The 25,603-nt window shown below is 32.6% G+C and overlaps 1 protein-coding gene across 5 annotated transcripts in view; it reads right to left on the bottom strand.

The window, feature by feature from the left end:
* Positions 1-25,603, bottom strand: part of LOC128678056 (atrial natriuretic peptide receptor 1-like) — a 179,382-nt gene that overhangs the window by 15,330 nt on the left and 138,449 nt on the right. For all 5 annotated transcript variants that reach the window (XM_053759309.1, XM_053759310.1, XM_053759307.2 and 2 more), the window contains 4 exons: positions 22,842-22,933; positions 15,117-15,255; positions 6,492-6,573; positions 5,281-5,404 (listed from right to left, as the gene is read on the bottom strand). In XM_053759309.1, the coding sequence (XP_053615284.1) occupies positions 5,281-5,404; positions 6,492-6,573; positions 15,117-15,255; positions 22,842-22,933 (437 nt within the window). The remainder of the gene's footprint in view (positions 1-5,280; positions 5,405-6,491; positions 6,574-15,116; positions 15,256-22,841; positions 22,934-25,603) is intronic.

Here is a 25,603-nt window from a genome sequence, read left to right as displayed (position 1 = left end):
CGCACATATATTTTAAAAACATATTTAAATTTTCAAAATACAATTATCATATTTTTCACTCTCTGACATCTAACAACGGACGCCTAACGACAAGGGCAGACAATTATTAAAACTGGCCTAGCCTGCAACTAAATAATTACACAAATTTAATTATTCATTTAAAACGGTTTAATAAATCAAAATTTGAGCTCGTACATGGGTGAATGATGTAACATGAATCCACATGCACTTCAACCCCCACGATTCTAGGGTTCAATTTAAAATTAAGGTTCCAATCCATTAGCAAGTACGTATTAGATAAATAATATAGGATTTCGTAAATGCGGTCTTTTGATTTGATTTGATTTGAATAGTTACTCAGTCAGCTAGGCGGTCGAATTGCGTCTGAATGAATAAAAATGTGAACGAACTTAACGTACCAATACGAGTCTAATACCTTTCCTATTAGTTTTTTCCGATATTGCATATGACAAATCGTGTAATTTAATTATTTTTATCAAAGATGACCATTTTTTTTGTGTAGGACTTGTAAAACAGAAAATGCATCATTTAAGCTAAACTGTTCTATCACTATCACGCTTTACAACATTTGACATTGACAGAACAAGATAAAACACACTACATATTATTTTAATTTATTTAAAGCGTAAAATATGCTTTAATTTATTTATTTATTTTGTAAACAACATCATAAGGCTAGTTTCTACCACTTAATTAAAATGAATTCAAATAAGGAACGAGAAACAATAAAAACCAACCTATGTACAGCGTTTACGCTATAAAAGACAACCTGATTCATAATGTTTCGTAACATCACAAATTAGTTAAATATGTTGATAACGATTATTAGATATCCTAGCTGATAACAAGACGAGACATGCAAAAAAGACCATATTCTATTCCGAATCAAATAGAAGTTACTAGTTTCAATGATTACCCTCGTACAATACGATAATATAAAATAATAACATAAACAGTTAGTTACAAAATTATATCAGTTGCAAAGGAACTGCAGGTTAACCAACCGAGTATTAAATTAACAGTTAATTTCTGGATGGATCGCTTCGTTCGTTATGTCTGTGAAACTTGACACGTCTTTGATGGTGGATTTACATCATTAAACCTTTTGCAAAAGGTTCCATGAACAGATTGGTATTCTAGTGTACTTGAAGGTATGTGTTTTATAATAAGATAAATATTTTATACGTTTTTCTTTTTCGTCTGAATTAAAATATGCAAATCTTTTTGCGAAACGCTACTCGTTTGTTTTGTAGCTTTGGTAAATATCATTTAATTTAGAGTATGACGTGAAAAAGTTGCTGTGAAGGCCTAATTTCTGAATAAATGATTTTGATTTTTGTAATCTTTGTATAGATCGGCAATGACCTATTCTTCTTTATAAATACATGTCTCCTAAGTTTTATTCTTTGTGTCTTCAAAAGACTGAAAGACAGACGCCATTCGCATAAAATTTTGAGACTTCTATGGGTAAAACACTTTTCACTTTTAATCTTGTACGCGGGGGTTGAAGCGCCGCTGTGGAATTATTTCGAAATAATAACATAACATATTGTAATCGTTAATTTGTATTAAAGAACAAAAACCCCGACCTACACACTCATTTTAATTTAAAAAGGCTTCAAGCTAATTAACCCTTCGGGCGCGTGTCAGTTTCAACGACGCAACCCGGCGCCCCAACTGAGCGACTGAATGCTGTACGATGCGGTGCGACACTTTGTACAAGTGCGGCAGGTAATCTGAAAAGTTTAGCGTAGATGATGCTAGTATAGTTTGTAGTGTATCATATCAAGTTTTATGGGCCTTGCGCACTCTTTCACTGCGCAACTGCGGGATACATATAATCACCTTCAGTTTTATTACCTCCTACTGCATGAAGATCTCAAGTAGATATGTTCGATTAACACCTAACATTTTGTGTCTCGACTTGCAGACGGATATGCGAATCTCTTAGGTATTTCTTTAAGTTGAGTTTATGCATAAATAATAAGCCAAAAAAAAAATGAAATAGTATAAGCCACTAGTAAATCCATACGTTGTAATGAATGCATTACGACATTTAGCCGCGTCGCGCAGCATTCCCACGTTTGTAGCAGCTCACCTAGGATGATTAATGCAGTAACGATGGGTCCGAACGAACGGCTCCGGAATTAAGTGTTAATTTAATACCAGTTGATCAAACGAGATAATTAACTAGGGAAAAATATACTGCTGGAAAATCGTTGATAGTACCGTGTTGAAAGAAACGAACTTTTTTTTTTGTAAAATATCATTTTCGTATGCTAGTATTTTCGTCATTTTAACGTGTGACAAAAATTAAGGAGTTCCCTCGATGGGAGCCGATCATGGTCCACTGTCAGGTCTTGCTTATCAGAATAATGTACTAGATGAAAACTACTTGACTAGAGTGCCTGGTTTCCTTACGATGTTTTCTCTTCATCAGGAGTAAGTTGAAGAAAAGCCTTTGAAAAGAGACAAGTTTATTACTTAGACAAATTAAAAAAAAAAACGATTCAATATTCATTTCGCTACAACTTTTGAACGGCGCGAACCGATTTTCATTAAACATGGCTAAGAACACTGGGAATCAAATTATCTATGATACAAAATAAAAACTAAACGAAAATCGGTTAATCCATTAGGGAGCTACGATGCCACAGACAGATACACAAACACACAGACAGACACGTTAAACGTTAAGAGGGGTGTTATAAACACCCCTCTTTTTGCGTCGGGGGTTAAAAAGGACGGCTATCATAACGACGTCTTTATGATGGACGGACAGATTATTAAGATATTTACTAAGGTCGTTTGTCTTTAGGCTTTAATATATAGGATCGCCTGACGAAGAAATGGAGAAAAGTCATATCGATTAGACTCGTCTAATCCTATCTATACAAACAAACCGCTTCACGTCAAAGCTAAAGAACTTGTTGTAGCTAATATGATTTCAAAAAGAAGAAAGATTTTATTTCTTTTTGAAATTATTTTGTGGTAAAGATATTTTGCGTAATAGCCCATAATATGAAGAGCCAGTCAAATGAATCGACGAGATTAATCAAATCATTTTGTTCATCAAATCGAGATATCTTTGTAAAACTGACGCATAGTTACAGCAAAGATTTTCTCTCATCCTTGCGTTTTCCCGTTTCATTCGCGGCTGTAACGCCGCGAATCCCTACATAAATAAATATTAAAATTTTGAAGATTCGCCTTTGATTTAACAACTGGTCGCCTGCCTGGCTTATCATTGTCTATGTGTCTGCAAGGCTACACCTTGGCACCATAGAGCGACGAAGCGATTAAGGGACACATATGTATATGTGTCCCTTAATCGCTTCGTACGAAATCCACAGGATTCTAGGGCGGAACCCCAGTCTCTTTTTTTAAATTTCCTTAGCTGTAGGTAAAAATTGTTATTTTCTGGGAAATTAAGTTTTTTTAAATAATTTCATGAGCATACCATAGATAATAGAATTGACAGTTATTAACAATATTACTAACATTTTTTTTGTTTGTTACATAAGAACATAATCTTAAAAGCGTACAAGTTTTTATTTTATTCAATTTCATTACATGGAAGTCATTACTAAACAGTAGGTATAAAAACAAAAAGGTAAGCACAAACGTATATTATACACATAATATTATACAAAATACAGACAGACAAAATATTTGAAATAATTATACAAAAGCCAAGCATTACACAAACATAAATTCGCTTATCGTAGGTTTCAACCTTACCATTCAAAAGCAATTTACACTTATTCACAGACAAGGGGAGAGGAAATTACGAACACATTAAATACGAAATTCTTACTTCATTGTGTTCACTGAGCAACAATTTGTTATAATGTGATCCATCGTTAAGATGAAAATTTATCACAAATGTTTCGTATAAGGTACTAATGGATTTTAATTTAATGCCTTATAAAAGATTTTGTTTTGGTCTGTTAAATGACGCGAAGAAAGAAAGTTTAAGAATTTTTGGCAGTTTTGTTGGAGCTGGCCTTCCTTATAAATGGGATAAGGAGTGAGCCATGATATGATTCACCACGCGGGCCCATTCTTACGGGTAGTGGACTTTAACGTCTACTAATGCAGCTGGGAACAACGGCTAAACGTGCGGAAGCATAAATGGGTCACCCATGTAATGATTGTCCATTAATAAAATTGCTTAACTGACACTTTTTTATAGAATTTATAGAATTGTAGTCATCTACATATAGTATTTCGCTGTCCTTGTATTTGTCTAAATAAATAAATGTAATAAATAAAAACGAATGTTAAAATATGGGAGGAATAATTTCTGGAAATGTCTAGCTTTGTTCATTTTGTCAAAAGCTTCCCGCTGTTAACAAAAGCTTTTTGCGATTTCCAATTTCATCTGTATTATGTGGAATAACATAGCTTTATAATTTCAATGTTTTTTTTTTGTTGATCATAAAAAGGATTAATTTATTAATAAATGAACAGAAAATCGCTGTAGGCCAGTAAAAATAAAACACATTACAAAAATCGAATTTACTAGATCCGAAAAATATATTTTCCTACACAATGTAAAAGGTCGGGTATAAAAGAAATAATTTTTGTACCTTTAACATATTTGGCCACGAGCTATCCGCCTTATATCAGAATATAACTCGTATATTTTAATGCAAAATATCAGAATATTTTGCATTAAAATATACGAGTTTGCGTCAAGGGAGGGAATCACTATTCATATTTTATTTACTGTTCAATATTACGTATTCATATAGGTACAGTTACGTGACATTTCAAATACTGAGTGTATTTGATATTTACTTTAATTTGGACAGTAACATAGGTACATAGGAGTCAATTGATTTTATGAGATGCGCAGTAAATCTGCAATTAGGTATTTTTACCAGAAATCAGTGGATAGGTATCAATATCTATATCTAAAGGTGTCTACGTAAACTTTTTCATTGATTTTCGGTGGATAAGCTATACTCTGACCGTAAATTTACAGGTAGGATATATTGAGTACATACTTATATGTTCTTCTCACATTGTGTGCTGATTATGTGAACAATGATTTGTGTACTGATCAATGTGCATATGTCAACAATTTAATGTGAAATTGGCATTTTTAGTCATATTTATATATATTTTGGCATTTTTATGGATAAAATTTAATATGATGTCCATTTTAGCGAGAGCACGTTGCCCACTATAATATAAAACAACGCTACAGCTAACTAATATACAGAAGTAACTAAGTAAACAAAGGTCACTCACCCCGGTGCTGTACCTTCTTGCCAGCGAGTGCATGCTGCCTCTTAGCTTCCCACTCGGATGTAAAACATCGCTCCAGCTCACCCGCCAAGTCATCATTGCTATTTCTGCCTCTAGCTTGTAGTGCCTGCGACATAATTTTGAAGTATTTGCCAAAAATCACACACAATTGTAACAAGATACGTGCGAAAAACAATAACCCTTCCATTGCAGTCGGGCAAAAAGAAATTTAAACAATAATGCGCTAAACTTTGGTCATTATATTAAAATATTTTTGAATCTGCCTAGCTATTAATAAAATGTCATAATGTTATTTATTACATAGGTATAACACATCGGTTTAAACACGAACGATTAATTTAAATCTATCCTTACAAAAAACAGCTTTTCATTTTGATTGCTTGTTAAATACGCATAATGGAGGGGATGGCCGGTCGGTGTTTGGAAAAAATGTGATGGCAAGACGGGAATGCGGATACGAAATATGTTTAAAAATCTCCTGCACGTGCATGTTATAGTAATTTCCGAGTGAATCTTGGAGCAAAAGAAAGTTGAATATAATTGCTCTCACTCGTCCCGATTGAATAAAATCATTCAGTTGTGATTTCGATCAAAACGTCGGTAATATTTGGAAGCAATATATTTTCCAATACATTAACCATGTTTGCTTTTCCGATAACAAAATAAAGAGAATATCCCGACATACGGACGGAAACTTATTCAGAAATAGAATATTACTCAGAAATTTGTCTTTGTATTATTTATGAAATAGAACGAAGTTTTATAGATACATCTAGAATTTTTTATTTGTGAAGTGTTTGTAATTTGGCTATATTATGTACATGAATATCATGTAAAATATTAATGTTATATAGGTAAGTATATTATTTTAAAATATTAATTTATGTACACAATATAAAAGTATAGATTTGAAAGTATTGCTTATTATTTTCGTCTGAACGTTTTCCTAAAGATGGTATCAAAGCTTACTAACAAGAATATGAATGATATATAAGATGGTTTTATCTATTTGTTTATGTAATGTATGTTTACATAACCTAACGGTTATGTAGATACATAAACAAATAGAAGGTTAAGTTTTATATTTACACTGTTAAGTGTAAATATAAAACTTACAAATAGCAAAGGAAAGTTACAATCTGTACTTTTTTTCTTTTAATACGAATAGATGAATAGACTTCAGGTAGACTCACCTGTATATGAAAACTGACAGAATGGCCAGCACGACCACCACAGAACTAAGTACAATACTCAGTATCGCGTACACCGGCAGAGCTGCAACAAAAGAAAGCTTATTTATTACTATACTTTAAACAGACGATTGCATATGGACAGACGTGTATAATAGGGCTGCAGATGATGATGTATGTATAATATGTATAATAACATAAATGATAACTTTATTTGAAAATTACATTTTTTTTTGTTTCTGTAAGGGCCGTCGCGGCGGGGTATAAAGTTTATAATATTTAACTTTACCAATTCAAATGTATTTCACACAAGTTGTTATATTTTAAAACATATTTGAAATTCGAAACACGATTATCCTATTATTCACTTTCTGACAACTAACATTTATTATTCATAATGTCCGCATTACAGGCGAGTGATTCTGCCCTAAAATAGGGTTACTACATATCCTCCCGTGGATGTCGTACGAGGCGAGTAATGAACATAAGGCCTTAACAGCTGACAGGCAACGATAGTTGACGTCAGGCGGAGGTCGGTTGTAAAATTTATCCTAGTTAAATCTTCCATTTAATTTAAATTTTTGTACACTAACCCTGGACTTTGGAGCGTCACAGCTCCGAATGAAAGAGGGAAGACGAGAGTGAGAAAATTAAAAAAATATATTTTAACAGATTATGCCATACTAGATAAAAGAAATTATATAATAATTTCTTTTCCATTACACAATGCAGTCACAATTGACTAAATCGAAAACGGTGGCTGCCAAAATCCGTTCAGTCAACTGTGATCACTTTTCATCTAAATTGAATGAAATTGTGATTATAAATAAAATCCCACTCACAAAAGGACTGAAAGGCTGCGAATGAAAATAGCTGTGAAATACATTTCCATAGTCAGTGTTATAGCATCGTAATATAAGCCGTTAAGAAGTTTCCACCGTTACTATTACCTACTGTTAAGGTTTCAATAACTTCTTTTATAGAGCAACAATACAGATACTGCGGACTTCGTTTATTGTTTTCCAATATTCAGTAGGCACTATTCTTTTTTAATAAGTTATTAGCACAAATCACATAGATTGAGCTAGCCCCAAAGTAAGTTCTAGACTTGTGTTATGGGATACTAACTCAACGATACCATATTTTATAACAAATACATATATAGATAGATAAACATCCAAGACCCGGGCCAATCAGAAAAATATCATTTTCCATCATGACCCGACCGGGGATCGAACCCGGGACCTCTTTACCACTGCGCCACCTAGGTCGACAAATAAATAGAAAATATGTGAAAATATTTGGATGTGATTTATTAATATTTCATGGAAAAGGTAAGGAACTATTGATTTTAAGAAATTAAATTAGAAATAATTTGGTATACCCACGAGTATGATGAAACACAGAGAAATATTTTTCTATTAGATAAATAAAATAAATAAATAAAAATCACTTTATGGCCAAACTTAGTGTTATATAGTTTAACATTAATTTCATATTTATTTTAGTTTAAGAGATATACTTTGTAATATTAAGGTGACAAAGGAATGTCTCAGCTTCTGAATGTACATAGGTATATACTCTTTTTCATAAGTCGTATGCGAATATTATGAAAATCAATGTCCGTCTAAATCTTTTAATATTTTCTCAGTCCGAATTTCAAAACTACGCTAAAATACAACCACAAATTTATCTGCGGTCTCAAAAGCGTGACTATGAACAATTTTACGATTCGTTTCAAGCTCACGCGCTGTTTATACTCAGATAAATCAGACGCCCTTTAGTGAAGAACAAATAACTCCCGTGAAAGAACAGAGATTTTCTTTCGCAAAGATAATCTACTTCTTCTATTTCTTCTGAGGAAAGACAAAGTTATTCATTGATTTTAAAATTTCATTTTTGTTTTTCAAAATTGAGTACAATCAACAGCACATCAAGTTACCATGCATGAACCTCTATTGCGCGGTAATAGCGGGGAGTTTGCAATGAATTTGAGTAGGTTGATGTGCTGTTGACTGTACTGACACTTTCGCTATCTCAATAAGCTCGTATGGTCACATTATGTGCCCCAAACTATATCCTATCTAATGTTTTGTCCTACACGTGCCTTCAACTATACACACGTAATGAGAGATGGCTTAGTGCGGGTTTTGCTATTTACATCTCAACATCGCAGTGTGGTTGTCGTTGCGTCACAAATGGCGTAATGTGATTGGTTGTCTTCATTTCGATGGTGAGTAATGAAATAAAAACCCGCACTAAACTCTATACAACGCCATTGATAATGTTTTGCTAGCGAAGTACGCTCCCTTCTCTGCATACTCGTGTCCCGGTTGCATTCGCGGTTGCGAGCTGTTAGTATTGTTGCCTGTCAGCTGCTTAGGCTATGTGTCCCTTAGTCGCCTCGTACGACAACCATGGGAGGATATGCCATCTTTCATGTCTTATTTAGGAGTCTTAGGAATAGGTATATAATCCCAATTTAATAAATTAGAATAGAAAAGAATAAATTAGAAAATAATAATAATCCCATTTTACCATTTGAATACGGAACCCTAAAAACTATGAAACTAATGACAGAGTTTTATTTGAAACTCGTTTGTACGTCGATAAATCTCTCCGATGGAAGTAAGGCGCGATATCACGTTCCAGAAAAAGGACGAATCTATCTTTCAAGGTTTATAATAGAGAAATACCTCTGACTTTTATAACATACAGTAGATACACAGTCTTTTTATTGGATATTCATTTTAGAATGGGCCTAGGGGCGTGTGGTCCCGCCCTAGAATAAGACCACTCCATATTCTCCCGTAGACCCTCTACGGGCGAAATTAGCATTCCCAAATAGAAAAGTCAAGCAAGCGGCCGGTCGTAAACGCATAGGTAGCTAAACCTTCGAAATGTAATTAAAAAAAAAAAAATTATATTATAGTAACAAATCACACAGATTGAGTTAGGACCAAAGTAAGTTCTAAACTTGTGTTATGAGATACTAACGATGCTATATTCTATATAATATACATAATAGAGATAAACATCCAAGACCCAGGTCAATCTGAAAAAGATCGTTTCCGATGTTGAGCTGACCGGGGATCGAACCCGGGACCTCCAGTGTATCAGTCCGGCTTGATGACCATTAGGCCACGGTGCTCGTCATTGATGTTGCTAGATATCAATATATACAAAACATTCCATGAATTCGAGGAAGTCAATATTAATAAATTTCCACAAAAAAACACTGCATACTGTTTTCAAAAGCATAAATATTCATAAATTTTACGTATATGTTTGATATATTTTTTATTAATTTTTTATAAAGCTTTCAATATTTTCCATGTTTACAAATACATTATTTGAATAACGGAAAAGTAATAAAGTAAATGTAGTGTATAGTATTTTTTCACATTAACAGTTTTTATAGCAGATACGTATAATGAAACTGAGTCCAATATCAACAGAAATCTCAACAGAAACAAGAAATTCTCAAGCACATAAAGATCCTATATACATAGTCTAGTTAGTTTTATTATACCTTTGTTATGTTTCAGATGATATATACTTCATAATTGAAGTGGTGGTGGTGTAATGATTAAAAGGTCCCAGGTTCGAATCCTACTCGTGCCATATGAGTTTGTATACCAATCTGACTCATGTATAGTAGTTTTCATAGATCACCACTTGCTTCCGGTGAAGGAAAAACTTCGTGAGGAAACTTGCACACTTGTTGATCATTAACTTGTGTGTGAAATGGAGAAGGCAATGGCAAACTACTCCATTAATAATGTCAAGAAAGTTGTTACGTGTGTTTCATTCCATGTAATGACCACGCCACGCCACGACCCTCAGCCATGAGGAATACGAATATGAAGAAAAAGTTCGTTATACAAACAAGTAAATATTCTTTCAACTCTTGAGATCAGCCAATTTGTAATGTTGTAAATAAATCGGATTTTTCCAATTTTGTGAAAAGCATTTGATAAAAAAAATAAACTAAGTTAACAGCTGCACTTTAAAGTTGGGAAAGTGCTTTCACTCGACACAAGTGCTTTTAGTTAATGCTAACGCTTGTATTGAGGTTTTTGTTTTAGTGAAGTGTGGTTACACAACTAAGTAAGACGCAAAGTTAAGCGAGTTTATGAATTAAAAAATATATTATGAGTCACTATGCAAGACAAGAGACATTGGAGAAAGTTATGGGAGATTATTGCCTACATTATATACGCATATTAATATAAACAAAAGAAGTGTCAGTGATCATCCTTATTATATTTGATACAAAATAAACCCGAGTATAAACGTCACAGATAATATTTGCCCTATCAATAAATATCTCCGACGCTCTTCATAAGCACGAGTACATTTCTTTTTATAGAACTGGATAGATACCACACGTTATCATTGGTTTAACCCTAACACTATATTATGTTTTTATGTAATGTACAGTGCAAACAGTGAGTGCATTTTTCATGTGCTTGTTTTGTTGTGCATATTAGTTTAAGCGACGCGACCTAATTAGTACATATACAACGTAAACACCGTGCATTCGTAACAATCATAAATATGATCAATTAACATCGTAAAATTATTGAATAGTTTAAATCATTAGTGAAATTAATATCCAATATTTTGCGGTTTAGTGCGGTATCTTTTTATTCTGAATAAAATGTATATATATATATATATATATGTTGACCATCAACCACTGTTAAGCGTGTTTTTTATTATATTCAATACTCAATACTTTATTCGCATAAATGTGGTTACATCAGTCGTTATTACATTATATTGTCCATCACACAAGCCTAATCCGGCCGTGCAAACATTTGTGTAAGATTAACTAATCATTGTAATTTTTTATTGATGAATAGGACAAGAAATAACTAAATATTAACATACCAAGATAAGATTTATCTCTTTTTGTGCCAGTAAATATTGTAGTCCATGAAATAACACAAGAGTTGTGAAGATTTTTACATAAATATGTGATTTTCTCCTACATGGAAACGTCTTATAAAATTTCATATAAATCGCTCCAAAAGTACGTCTGAAAAAAAAAAACAAATCGTGTTGTAGTCACTTCTGAACTCGGACTCCCGAAATGCGTTTCTAACGACGTAAAAATATAACTTTATAAGTATGGCCGAAATCATTGTACCCATAACATGGGATCTGTTTCGCCGTGAAATTAGCTTTTATTATCTGGGCAACAAGGATAATTTGATTTGGGTCCTTAGTGCAGGCTCTTCGAAAATTAATTTTGAAAATAAAATTACATTCTTGGCAATATCAGTAATGTTGTTTTGTATAGAGGTCGTATTAGATAATATTTAAGGAGCTTAAGATTCTATTATATATGTTTTGAGAAATTTCATTACAAATTATATATTCGATATAAATAAACAGTTTATCTATCTATTTTTCTAATTAATATTACTATTCTTTTTTTTACATTACACTAAAACAAAAAGACAAAAAACAAAAAGAAACACAACGAAATTGACACTATAAAAAAAGGGATAAGAAAAATATATATCTATATTTACAAAAATGCCAGTCCCTGCGGTTCGTTACCTTGAGGTAGCGTGTCCAGAAGGCTAACAGCAATGCCACGTTGAATAGCAATGCCATACGTCCAGAGAGTAATCTCTGGACGTGATATATGCCAGGCTTTGGTCACTTCAATGATTTTGGTGGATACAGTTTTATATAATTAGTGGGCCGAAGCAGCCCACGGCCCCAATGCCTCAACTCCATATCAAAAAACACATAAAAGAGAATACACTAAGAAATAAATATTTATTTCTTTACTTAGCTAAATACAACGGTACACAATATGTATCCTTTTAAAGTATTTAGTAAGAAAAAATTGGCACTTACAAAAATTTCTTAGAGAAACACAATAATATCATCCTTTGACGACCTCGGTGGCGCAGTGGTAAAGTTCTTGCCACTGAACCGAGAGGTCCCGGGTTCGATCCCCGGTCGGGTCTTGATGGAAAATGATCTTTTTCTGATTGGCCCGGGTCTTGGATGTTTATCTATATATGTATATATTATAAAAATATAGTATCGTTGAGTTAGTATCCCATAACACAAGTCTCGAACTTACTTTGGGGCTAACTCAATCTGTGTGATTTGTCCTAATATATTTATTTTATTTATTTATTTATCCTAAACACGTTGACTCACATTCGTCAATCTCACAAAGCTACAAACAATTCCTGACAAGCGTCTTCCATCCATCCACGTACACATCACACTATATAAAAGCACTATGTACACCAAACCACATCGACACCTGTTGTCATGTGCTTTAGATTTTTAATCTCTTTAGAATACTTTATGCCCACTGTGAAATCTTTCGGCAAACGTGTTCTGGACATAGATTGATTCCATATCCGAAAAGTTAATTATAGTATTTCATTTCAATCACCTTACTCTTGAATTTCCATCAGCTTCAATAATCCTACTTAGGTTTTTACCCTTTGTTGTCTCTAAACTTTGATTGCTCGTATTTTTGATGACATAAATTCTAACCTTACTTTAAGGGTGAAGCAGGTCAATCGAACGTTTTAGCCAGATCTTATGTTTTGTTGCTTCAATCAAAAGAGTACTAGATATTTCTAGTATAAGTTCTCTCTCGGTCTCTTAAATTAAAGAATCACCATTAGACCTAACATATATTATTTAATTATATTAATTAAAATATTATTTAAATAGTTTTCACATTGACAACCGCCATTTTTTCGTTCGTTGACCAAATATCAACTGCCTTCTGGGCACGCTACCTCAAGGTACAACTGCAGGGACTGTCATTTTTGTAAATATATGTAATAAGTAATTATTTTTTGAATAATTTGTTTTAATTACTTTTCTTTTTCGATTTCTATACATAAAGTTTTAAATGAATTCTTTCACTGATTATGAATACAAAAAATATGTACCAAAAGCATTTAAAGTGAGAGAGAGTTTCAGTCTTATTAAAACTTTTATGAACGAGCAATATTTTGTCTTTCAAGGTTTTGAACAAAATTGCGATTTGACACGCTTTGATGTTCACTGGAGTAAAAAATACCTATTATAGCTGATCATTTTCTTTCATAGCAAACATAATAAGGTCCGCTGAAAAGAAGGAAAAGTTCGATTTTTTTTCACGTCTGTTCAAAAGATATTTTGGTCTGTTGTTAAGTGTAGTTTGTAATACTTACAGTCTTCAACTTTTTACTATAGACAATTTTTTGCATTAATTTAGATATTTTTTTTTCATTTGGAGCGGTGGTGGCCCGCCTGTGGATCGAAAGGTCTCAGGTTCGAATCTTACTCGTGCCACACGAGTTTGTATATCAATCTGACTCATGTATAGTAATTTTCATCGACCACCACTTGCTTCCGGTGAAGGAAAATCATCGTGATGAAACCTACACACTTGATTCTTATTAACTTGTGACTCTTATCAACCACTCCATTAATAATGCCAAGAAAGTTGTTGTGTGTGTTTCATTCCACGTAATAACCACGACCCTCAGCCATGAGGAATACGACTATGAAGAAGAAAATATTTTTACTATACCTACATAAATGTGACTCTTGTGGTTCTCAGAGCGTTTCAACAGCTGCGGTCGCGCTTTCATTACAATTTTTCAAATTTTGACAGGGACAAATATTCGTTTTACTATCTGATTATAAAATAATGAATACATTACTGTGGTAATGTAAATTTTTGGAAATTATTCCTCGAGATAATTTACCACTTATGTTTAAAAATAATTTCACATTCTTCATATAAGAAATTTTTGTGTTTTATTTCAGGGAGATGCTATAGAACGATTAACAATAGATAGAATAGATAGGTTTGATAGGTTTGAAGGTGACTAACATGATGTACCGATCCCACGTAAAGTAGGCAATTTATTGAATTTAGGATGATATATACATATAGTACATTTTTGTCTATATATATATATATATAGACGTCAAAAATGTACTTTAAACCAAGTCTACCGCCGACTTGTAAAGCGCAGGTGAAGAAGGTTTAAAAATATATATATCATAGTATAATAAGAACAAGTTAAAGTAATATCACACAAAGTCGCTCTCCATCTCTGTATGCATCTTATCTTTCTTCTTTTATGACACGCAACAGAATTTGATGCAATCTTCTCTGTTATTTGACGACCTCGGTGGCGCAGTGGTAAAGTGCTTGCCTCTGAACCGAGAGATCCCAGGTTCGATCCCCGGTCGGGTCATGATGGAAAATGATCTTTTTCTGGGTCTTGGATAAACATCCATACGCATATAGATAAACATCTATATGCGTATTTGTTATAAGATATAGTATCGTTGAGTTAGTATCCCATAACACAACTCTCGAACTTACTTTGTGGCTAGCTCGATCTGTGTGATTTGTCCTAATATATTTATTTATTCTTATTTCGACAATTTGTTCTCTAAAATTTTTATAAATACATGCATTCCTATGTTAACGAAGCGACGGGGCGCAGCTAGTTGAATAGCAAACTCATAGTCGGTAAAACATGTAGACTTATCTTTTATTAACACCAATTTGTATCTATAAAGTTGTTCGAAAATAAAATTTTCTTTCTTAAAATGTTATTGAATATAACTTACAGTTGTCAGGACATAGGGCACCGTCAAAACCACACTCTGGCGTATCCGGTGGGGGGGTGAGCCTCCCCCCCGCCCAGTGAATAGGCCGGTCCGGTATGAACTGCAGGGACGAGTTAGCTGCCACGTAAGTTGCCACCACCTAAGGCAGGAAATATTTTATTAATTAAACTCATTTATATTGAGATACAGTTGTATCACGTTTTTACCTTTTATGGGGTAGACAGAGCCATGAGTTGCGAAATTCAAAAGCCACGTTAAGCTGGCTTTTTACGGTGAATAGAGATTAAATTGTAATAGGTTTCTATTTCTCTTCTTTTTTTTTAATATACCTACCTAATATCTATATATTTGCCACTCCATTACAGTAAAAAATCAGTATTCTGGGCACAATATAGGTAGGTAACTTTCATATGAATTTTTGAATATAATATATAAAGAAAATCCATTCAAATTTTACTTTACTTCAATTGAATTTTTGCTCGTTCTATCAATATATTTGTTTTACTCTATAATAAAATGCTAAAGCTCAGTTATATTCTCGAGCCATGAATATATTTATGTTCCCTAATACAATATGTTTTCGATATCTACATGTCAAACCGTCCTTACAGTAAAATATTGCAAACTTCTTTAACAATCCATTTTAGACATAGATTTATCGTAATATATTTACCAAACCGAGGAAAATAACTTAAAGAAAATTACTTTTTTCTTGCAATATTAGTATACCTGTATGTATACGTATATATACTTGAAATATAAGTAAAACTGCTACATGTTGCTTTGACTGTTTGTAACCATAGTTTCAATACATTGAAACTATTGAAAATATGGTTAATATTGAAAGTATAGTCCATCATAGAAACGACTGAATTTCCACCCATAATATTGAATGAATGAAGAAAATGTTGGTTCGGTTCATTAAAGTGTGAAACCTCAGACAGAAATAATGTTTACCCAAAGCAGCACACTTTATTATTAGCATAGTTTATTACACTTTGGATGATATAATCAGTTAATGACGTCAAAAAAAAAAAAACTTAAACCTAAGATATATTTTATTTTTCTGTACTTATTTTCATTTTTAGAGCAATTAAGGTATTTTATAATTTAATCCTCCAATCGCTCCAACTACAATCAATTTGTATTCAGTGTATTGCACGTACAATACGCACATAGGTATACTATCGATTCAGCAGTCCCGCTCGAAAATTAATAAATAAAATCTGAATTAATGAAAGGTTTACTTGAAACATAGTAAAAATCGAATGAAGTAGTGTAATCAACCCATATCTCATTTTAACCTTCCAACTATTTCCACACAAAAAATATTACATTGATTGATTGTGTTGACGTGAATGGACATACAAACAAATACAATATTAGTACGGATTACAGGTTAATTAAGCAAATCCTGTATCCAGGAAGCCACATGTTTGTTTCAATTACAAATAGTTAATTAATTCCAAGATACGTATTGGATAATATTCACATATTGATCTGACTGATATAATTTAATCTCACAGATGTTACAACCCATAGATTGTGTTATGATATTAACTTGTATGTGTGTCAAGTCTAGCTACTTATCCATGGTATATACTATGAACATATTATGAAGACATCGGAGAAAATATTCAAAGCTTTTGGAAGGAAATGCGATTTGACAGTCATTAAACTAAAAATCGTATTGTTTAACTATTAAGATTATTCTCGTTAAAACATTTTTCACTGCAACATTTAGTCATAGACATTTAGTCGTTCAGTCGACGCTAGACGACATACAGATTTTAATTACTATAATATAATGTTTTTTTTTAATCAACATGTTTTGTAGTTTTATTAGATCACGAATATTTTTTGATGTAAAAAAGAATATGACAAAACTACATCGCCTTATTATATATTCGTTGACTAGATACTCATCCCTGTTTCGCTCTGGTAAAACCATAATAAAAAATAGCCTATATTATTGAACGATTCGCCTGTTCCTGTATTTTCACCAAATCCAGTAGTTTTTGAGTTGGTTCATTACAAACAAAAATACAAATTGTGATTGTGTATGTAAGTTAGTATAAATGGTGGTGGGTAGTCTAAATATCTTGGTTGTGAGATGTCATTATATAGCCATTTCGGAATAAATGCGTGTTGCGTACGCCGTGTTTTTATTAGCTCCGCGACACCATCGCATCGTCCCTCAGGACTTTGTCGACGAAGATATCACATTGGCGACGAGGATGGGATTTTTCTTTTCTCTTTATAATATTAGTATGGAAGGCAATATTAATGTTATTGTGATACCTGAAACGCAATTACATATTTTTTAACATTTATTTTAATATCTTAAAATATGAAATCCTAACATTTATTTTAATATCTTAAAATATGAAATCCTTGAAATATTTTTACATGTAAACATTCTTAACTATTTTTTAACAATAGATATCCTCATTACGGTTAACATTGCTTGAAAAATCGCTTTGGAAAATGTTAAGAGTATTATCTTTGTATCTTGGGAGGTAAACATATTTGATTTATAAATAAACATGCCTAAGGAATCGACGGAATACGTATCCCCTTGAACGTGTGAACAATTTATTATCGGTGACGACGATTGGTACTGATCTAGTGATGCCATACTAACCCCACCATCACATTTTTATCAATTTATTTTATTACTAGCGAAAACGTAACAATGATCTTGACAAAAAATGTCACAATTTTAAGTATTATTATTTTCTATCATGATACAATGTGGTCACAGTTAAACGTAATTTGTCTAATGTAGACATGAAATTAGTCAACTAAATTGAAAAATTTGCCTACGCGATTAGGGTGGCTAATTTCTGGGCCGCAACAATTTTGTGTTTACCATCGAAACGCTAAGAAGAAGAATGTGCCTACACTATCCCTACATTGTGCAATGGAAAACTTTAATACTTTCTGCGAGCATTTACAAAAAGATGTTTGTAAAAAAATAAATGCTCGCATATTTTTTTTTTAATATTAAAAAGACTCGTATGTACAACCCTTAAATAGCCTAAAATAAACTCGGCCTAAGTTTCCTCCAAAGCATTGCCGAATTGGGAGCCTTTTCGTACGTGACGCGATTCGACACACATCTCTGAAATCGTACCTATCTGATACAATAATGGCTGTGGAGCGGGTGACAGACAAATGTATTTCTAAGGCGCACACTAGCGCCACCATCATTTTGTACCTTTTTATTTATTTCTTATTAAAAAAAATAAACAATGATTTTGACATAATATGCCAAGATTTTAGAAAATATTAAATTTTTCCATTACATAATTTAGACACAGTTGACTAATTAAAAAACTGTGGCCAGCAACATCCGTTTAGTCAACTGTGCTCACATTGTATTATAGAAAACTAGCTAACAGCGCTTTAAGAAGACAGGATATTATAAGAGTATGTTTCGTTTCAGGAATTTAGAACAAAATAGGTACGTACATAGCTTTGGGTGAAAATCTATATGCGTATAATATATTATTTCAGTATTATTCTTGTTTCATTAGGGTAATTATTTTTTTAAAGCCTTTATTGAACTGACTGTGTTAACATTATGAGTCAAAATTAGCAAAGGTATATTTTGACAAACTTAATAAACATGTAATTTGGTATAAATCAGAGCCATTTTTGCCTCACTACTTCTTTGCATGTCGATACGACAACGGGTCAAATATTATCTGAAACACTACTAGAATAGTCTTTTTAGGAAGGCCTTAAAATGAGGTAATACGGCCACTTTTGCTTGTGAGTACAGTGGACTCTAGATAAAACATGGAATGTCTTTAAATATCTATTTTTATTCAATTTGCATAATAATAATTAGTTACTATTATAATATATATTCTTGGCAATTTTACAGAGGAATCTTATGCTTAAAGTCCTATGGTCCTTTCGTGAAAGACCCAATGTCTTAAAACAAAAAATCTCCTAGATCAATGCAATCTTATTAACCTTGCTCTCGGAAAGTTTCCTGTTTCCACTGACACTGCAGTTTATAAAGTTTTTAATAGCATAGTTGATGGAAGACAAAAAAGTGGTATTTAAACTAGGTAACTCAAACACTTGTTTTTTCTTTACTCACTCAAATACTCAGAATATGCTCAGTATATACAATAAATATAATACTTAATAACATTACATACTAGATATAAAATTTCGAATAAACTCACTTGCAAACGAAACTCTCATTCGGACAAAACTAAAACGTATTCATATAAATGATTGGAGGTATCAAGGAAAAGTTTGACTAACCATCAAAGAGGTGGGCCCATCTCATACAACTTTATACAAGTAACCACGAACTTAGATAAAGGACGATTCTTCTTTGTTGAAAACTTGTTCAAAGGTTTAGAAGTCTTCTTTTTGTTGAAGAGTAACGTAAGCCTGTGGGATTTGAAGGCGTAATCGAGACTCATTTGTTCAGGTACAGTCAGCATCAATGTTATAGACGTCTAATCAAAATGATCTAAAAACCATAAAAGTGTACGCATATCGCACCAAATTGCATTTATTATCAGCTATTTATTATCAATAGCCTCCAGACACAAGTCGGCCGATTCGAAAAAAACATGTTCAAGGGCCCGATTCTCACGCAATCGAAGTTCACTTCATCAGTTTTCTCCAATTTTTCCTAAAGGTTTCTAGCACTGTTACTGCATTTACAAAAAAACACCGGCAAAAAACGAATGCATCGATCGATTTTTTTTGCTAAATCAACTAACCAACCATAGATTGGATAAAATTTATGAAGTCGATTATGTGTGTGATCGGACGCCAGGCCTGGACATGTTTTCTTTGCATCGGCCGACTATAACTCTGACACCGCTTGCCAATACAGTGCCTCTCCCCAAACCATGGCGCACTTAATATCCTGCCCTGTGTGTCCAGTGTATAACCTTGAGGATCTGAATGACGCCACAGATAATGCTGCGTTGTACCGGTCTGCACAAATTTAATCGAGTCGACACGCTAAGAAGAAGAAACACAAAATGGGGTTTAAAATACCTATCCTACAACTCCTTGTTGTTCAATATAATTTTATAATAATTTTAGCAAACAATACGATCAAGCTAAAATAATTGTAACTAATGTTACAATACGAATTAGCATCGTACATTGTCAGCATTTTCACACAATTCTATTTAGTTTTATATTCTATTCTATTAGTTTTATATTCAGTTAATAAGTATAATAATAAATAAATAAATTAGGACAAATCACACAGATTGAGTTAGACCCAAAGTAAGTTCGAGACTTGTGTTATGGGATACTGACTCAACGATACTATATTTTATAACAAATACATATATAGATAAACATCCAAGACCCGGGCCAATCAGAAAAAGATCATTTTCCATCATGACCCGACCGGGGATCGAACCCGGGACCTCTCGGTTCAGGGGCAAGCACTACCATTGCGCCACTGAGGTCGTCGAGTTATCAGTCATCTAGAGCACAGAGCTTAACACATTATCATCAAAATTACCTTTTAGAATCAATTGTAGTGTACATATATTTCCAATATATTTTTATCGGCTGTTAGATTTTCAGAACCCTCGCTGCTATTGTCGTGTCTACTTTTTTATGTTCAGCTGAGAGATTTTCACTTAGGCACAAAGTGTTTGCAAACAAGTCTAGGGGTATGCTAGACTATTCACAACAGAAACATAGAGAATAGCGCTAACTGATTTTAGCTGGCATGTGTAAACACATTCAATATAGAATGTTTGTTTACACCGATGTAATAATACAACTATTTCTATGCTTAGAAGTCGTAGTGAATATATCATACTTCCTTGTTTCATTGTAAATACAAAATTTTCTTCATCCTTTTTTGTTTCATTGTAAATACAAAATTGTTATATAATATTTGGGGATCCTATAAATAATCATAATTAACATATCGTATCATATACTAATCAATCGTAATAAATAGATTGGTCAATGAAATATTTTTTTAGTATTTCGACATCAGAATCGTAAATCACCGATAGTTTAATTTGACAGTCAAGACCATGAGAAAACATTATGAAGAACAAAAGAATAGACAAAAATAATTAAAGAGCTCCGAAATGAAAAAAAAACATGTGAAAACATAGGTAAGTGTAACTTTCCAGACTTTTTTTGTTGTGTTGTACAACAAAAAACGTCTGGAAAGTTACCAGACTTTTTTGACCAGAAATTACCAGGAATGTAAAAAATTAAAATGTGAAAACATAGGTAAGTGTAACTTTCCAGACTTTTTTTGTTGTGTTGTACAACAAAAACGTCTGGAAAGTTACACTTGAAGTAACGCTCAAATATTAATGACGCGAAAGCGTTTAAGTAAGCTAGTTAAAATTTATATGAAATCTCTAGTTGATTTTGTTAAAGTTCCTTAAAAAATCGTCTACAAAAAAGGTAAAAAGATTTCTTTTTGTGAAGATTCTAACCCATATTTTAACACATGCAGCCAATAAATTCATATTTGTTAAAATAATAAACTGGCGAAGATAAATTAATGTATGTTCACATTGTTCGCAACCACACGGCTGTATAAAAATGGCGCTACAAAATACAAGTGAAAAGTGAGCAGGGGAATCATAACCTGAAAATACAAAGGTACAAATGAACATTCTATATGAGTTGGTCTGAATGAGGCTTCTGATTGCACTTTTGCGGGAATATTAAGGCTTTGAGAGGTGGAAAATGTTATTAGAATGAATATGAACACTGGTTGAACACAAATAGAAAATCCTAATGTAATGTTTTAGCTTCTATTTAGTTAAATTTGGTAATGTATCAGCCGTCAAGATAGGAACACAGTTTTGAAATGTAGTTGGTTTTAATTATAAATAGGCTATTTTTCAACTAGTCCAATTAGAGTGGGTTGCACTGTCAACTTTGACGTTAACTTTAATGTTCGCAGAAAAACGCTAAGTACATTATTTTGTCTAAACGTCGGCGGCGCGCCGGTTATAATCGACGTAAAATTTGACAGTACAACTCATCCACAGACACTTTTTTTCGAATGTCAACAACAAAAAAATATAAGCGGCTTTGTATGACAGATATTTTGTTTGTTACAGAGTCGTTAATTTTGGAGTCTAAAAGCATTCATATTATTATTCTTACAAATCGTAACAAAATATAAATAAATCACGTATTTAATAAAACTGATGAATTAAAATGACATAACTAAGTGTCGTAAACCTTTAAACTTTTGTGACTTTTTAAATCATATGGCAAATAATCAAATTGATGGTTTTAAAAACAGATATAACTCAATTATCAATTTACTACTTTATGTCAACTTGAGTATAAATTTGTAGATTTTATGATATATTTTATATTTTTGACACAGAATTATTCCACTCGATATGAGAAGAATCTAGACTTCATGGGCTGTCTAGAAGTCTATAAACTGACACTGGTTCATAAAATTTACTAACGTTGTATCCTATTCAATACAATAAATAAATCTAGATTAACATATACCAACAAAGATTATTAAAAAAATATTTTACCTAATACATAGACTGTTAATCCAACACGAGGTCAAAACGTGTAACTACAAAGTTTTAAAGTAGTTTTTTAGTAGTTTTAAAGTAAAACAAAAAGAGCATAATACCCACTCAAATCCTCTTAAGTGTAAATTAAAATGTACGTTGACCAAAAAAAATAACATAAAAACGTAATCAAATGGACACTGACCTCAAACATGCTGGTCTTTGGGTTCATATCAAGCAGCGAGTACGAAGCGACGCGATCTCCATTTCCGTCGATTATCACCTCCCCGGTGATGCCTGTGAAACAAATGAGCTTTACAAATGTGCGCATGCAAAAAATGATTACTCCACCGCTTCTGTTATCGCTTCTTGTATTACTTTAGGATAAGAATCTAAAGTCGGTAATAATAAAACCGAGTCGATGTATCTTTAAGTGAATTTCTTTCTAACTTCAAATGTCATTTATGTTTTTTGATGTGTAACTTTTTTCGCATACATTATTTGGTATTTAACCGATGTCGTCACATCCGACTTCCTGACGTACCTATATGTAACTGATATTCCGAACTCTGAATGTGTGAATGTAAATGTAACATGTATTCTAAATGCTACCGTAATGATTTCCTTACACATTCGTAACCGACTGACTTTTTCAGTATCAGTATTCCTTAATGAACTGATTATATATCAATATTTTTTGGTAATAACATTACCAATATATATGTTACTGTAAAAGCACGAACTACCGTAAATCCTAAGATATTTCAGTAAAACCTAAGATTTACCAACTCTTAATGGTAAAAGTCCGAACAATTTTGCGATTCTTAAGATTTACATCGAAGGCACGGTAAATGTTGAGAAAATAATTTTACTTTTGTTATTTTTTACTATTTAAGAAGTATTTTGAAGGTTATACCTTACCTTTAAAATTAAAAACATTTATAAATAAAAATACTTACCAAATGAAAATAATTTAAAACAGGTAAGGATTTGACTAATTACTTAGTTAATTAAATACTCTCATAATTATGATACCTACATAAAAATATGTAAGGTTTTGACTGAAAAATAAATGATTAATAAGAATGAATCATTGTTTTATTCCCAAAACCAACATTTACCAGCGGTCAGTAGCAAAACCTAGCATATACTAAAATCCAATGGCAAAAGCGCGAAAAAATCCTTACATCGACCAACCCATGCCGGTAAATCCTAAGATTTTCTGAAAAAACCTAATATTTACCTGTATACGGACTTTTACAGTAACATATATAGACATTTTTTAGATATTTTTGTATGTAGCATACACCAATTTTCTACTCCGAATAAATTCATTAAGTATATTAAAATAAAGTGCTTAATAACGTTTTCTGTCGAGTTCTCGAGCACTTTGTATTGAAATGCTCGGAATCTAATAAAACAAAACTTTTTCGTGACATCACCCTGATTCTCAAACAAGAAATCCAATTAGAAACAACAAATTCTAAACAGGCAATTTCGCTCCGCTCTATGCGTGTCGGAATTTTTCAGGAGTTTACCTAATTTTATCGACTCGTATGAAAAATTCTCAAATGTATTTAAAGTAATCTTAAAATATATTTAAGAAATTTTATCTTCAATGTATTTTAAGGGCTTTCGAAAGAGATATATCTCTTTCGAAAGCCCTTAAAATACATATTATACATACATGGTAATTTTATTTGTAAATAGAAATTTGAGTGTTTAAAAGTTTGAGTTTAACCTTTATTTGACGACTTCGGTGGCGCAGTGGTAAAGTGCTTGCCTCTGAACCGAGAGGGTTCGATCCGATCCGATCGGTTGGGTCATGATGGAAAATGATCTTTTTCTTATTGGCCCGGGACTTGGATGTTTATCTATATATGTATTTGTTATAAAATATAGTATCAGTAAATTAGACCTTCACGGCACTATTTCACGTCAAATTTTAAATTATACAATCTCTCTAAGTTACAAACTGGTATTTAGTAATTTCTTGTGTCTATCTACTCAGCACTCACACTCACAACTAAACAATCTGTGTCGTTTGGTCACAAAATTATGTACATTTAGGGTGAGTTGCACCGGTCAACTTTAACGTTGACTTTAACCTGCGCGCTGCTGACGTTTAGACAAAATGGTGTATGTACTTTGCGGTTTTCTGCGCAGGTTAAAGTTGACGGTACAACCCACTCTAAATGTGCTCACTGAAGCGTGGAAAATTATCTTTTTTACGGACATATCCATTTTTTTACGGACAGTCGGGTGATTTCGTAATTTGCATTTTTTATCATACTAGGACATACGAACCACCGACCTTAGTTAATAATAATGTGATTATTGTACATGGGCTGTGATTATTTAAGTATAATGATATTTTTATTTATTGTTATCACTAGTTAATATAATATTATATAAACTATATATATATATATATATATATATATATATAATGCTTATTTATTCTATCGTTGAAGTTGTATCTATTTATAATTATGTCCTACAAACTGTATAAACCAAATTACGTTATATTATATATATAACGAAAATATTGATTAAAAAACCAACTTTCTCAAATTCTTGAAACGCGATTACTGAATTGCGTCTTACAAATAAACTGGTTTTGACCCACGACGTAAAAGTGGGGTGTTATTAGTTTGACCGCTAAGTGTGTCTATCTGTCTGTGTACGTGGCACCGTAACTCATCAACGGGTGAACCGATTTGGATGCGGTTTTTTTTATCTAACAACCACCGTTTGGTGGTGGTTCATTGATATGTTCGATCAAAATCGGTTGAGCCGTTCAAAAGTTGTAGCGAAATGAATATTGAAAGTCGGGTTTTTTTAATTAATGTCTTACAAATAAACTTGTTGAACGATTTGCACGTAAACGATGTAACAAAATTCAAGTCAATATTTTTCTTTTCATGAACTTGAGATCAACGAACTTTGTAATGCCCGGACAGCTTT

The sequence above is a fragment of the Plodia interpunctella genome, chromosome 19 (genome assembly GCF_027563975.2).
Source record: "Plodia interpunctella isolate USDA-ARS_2022_Savannah chromosome 19, ilPloInte3.2, whole genome shotgun sequence".
NCBI lineage: Eukaryota > Metazoa > Arthropoda > Insecta > Lepidoptera > Pyralidae > Plodia > Plodia interpunctella.
Note: the sequence above shows the minus strand (reverse complement) of the source record. Positions and strands in the feature narration are given on the sequence as shown.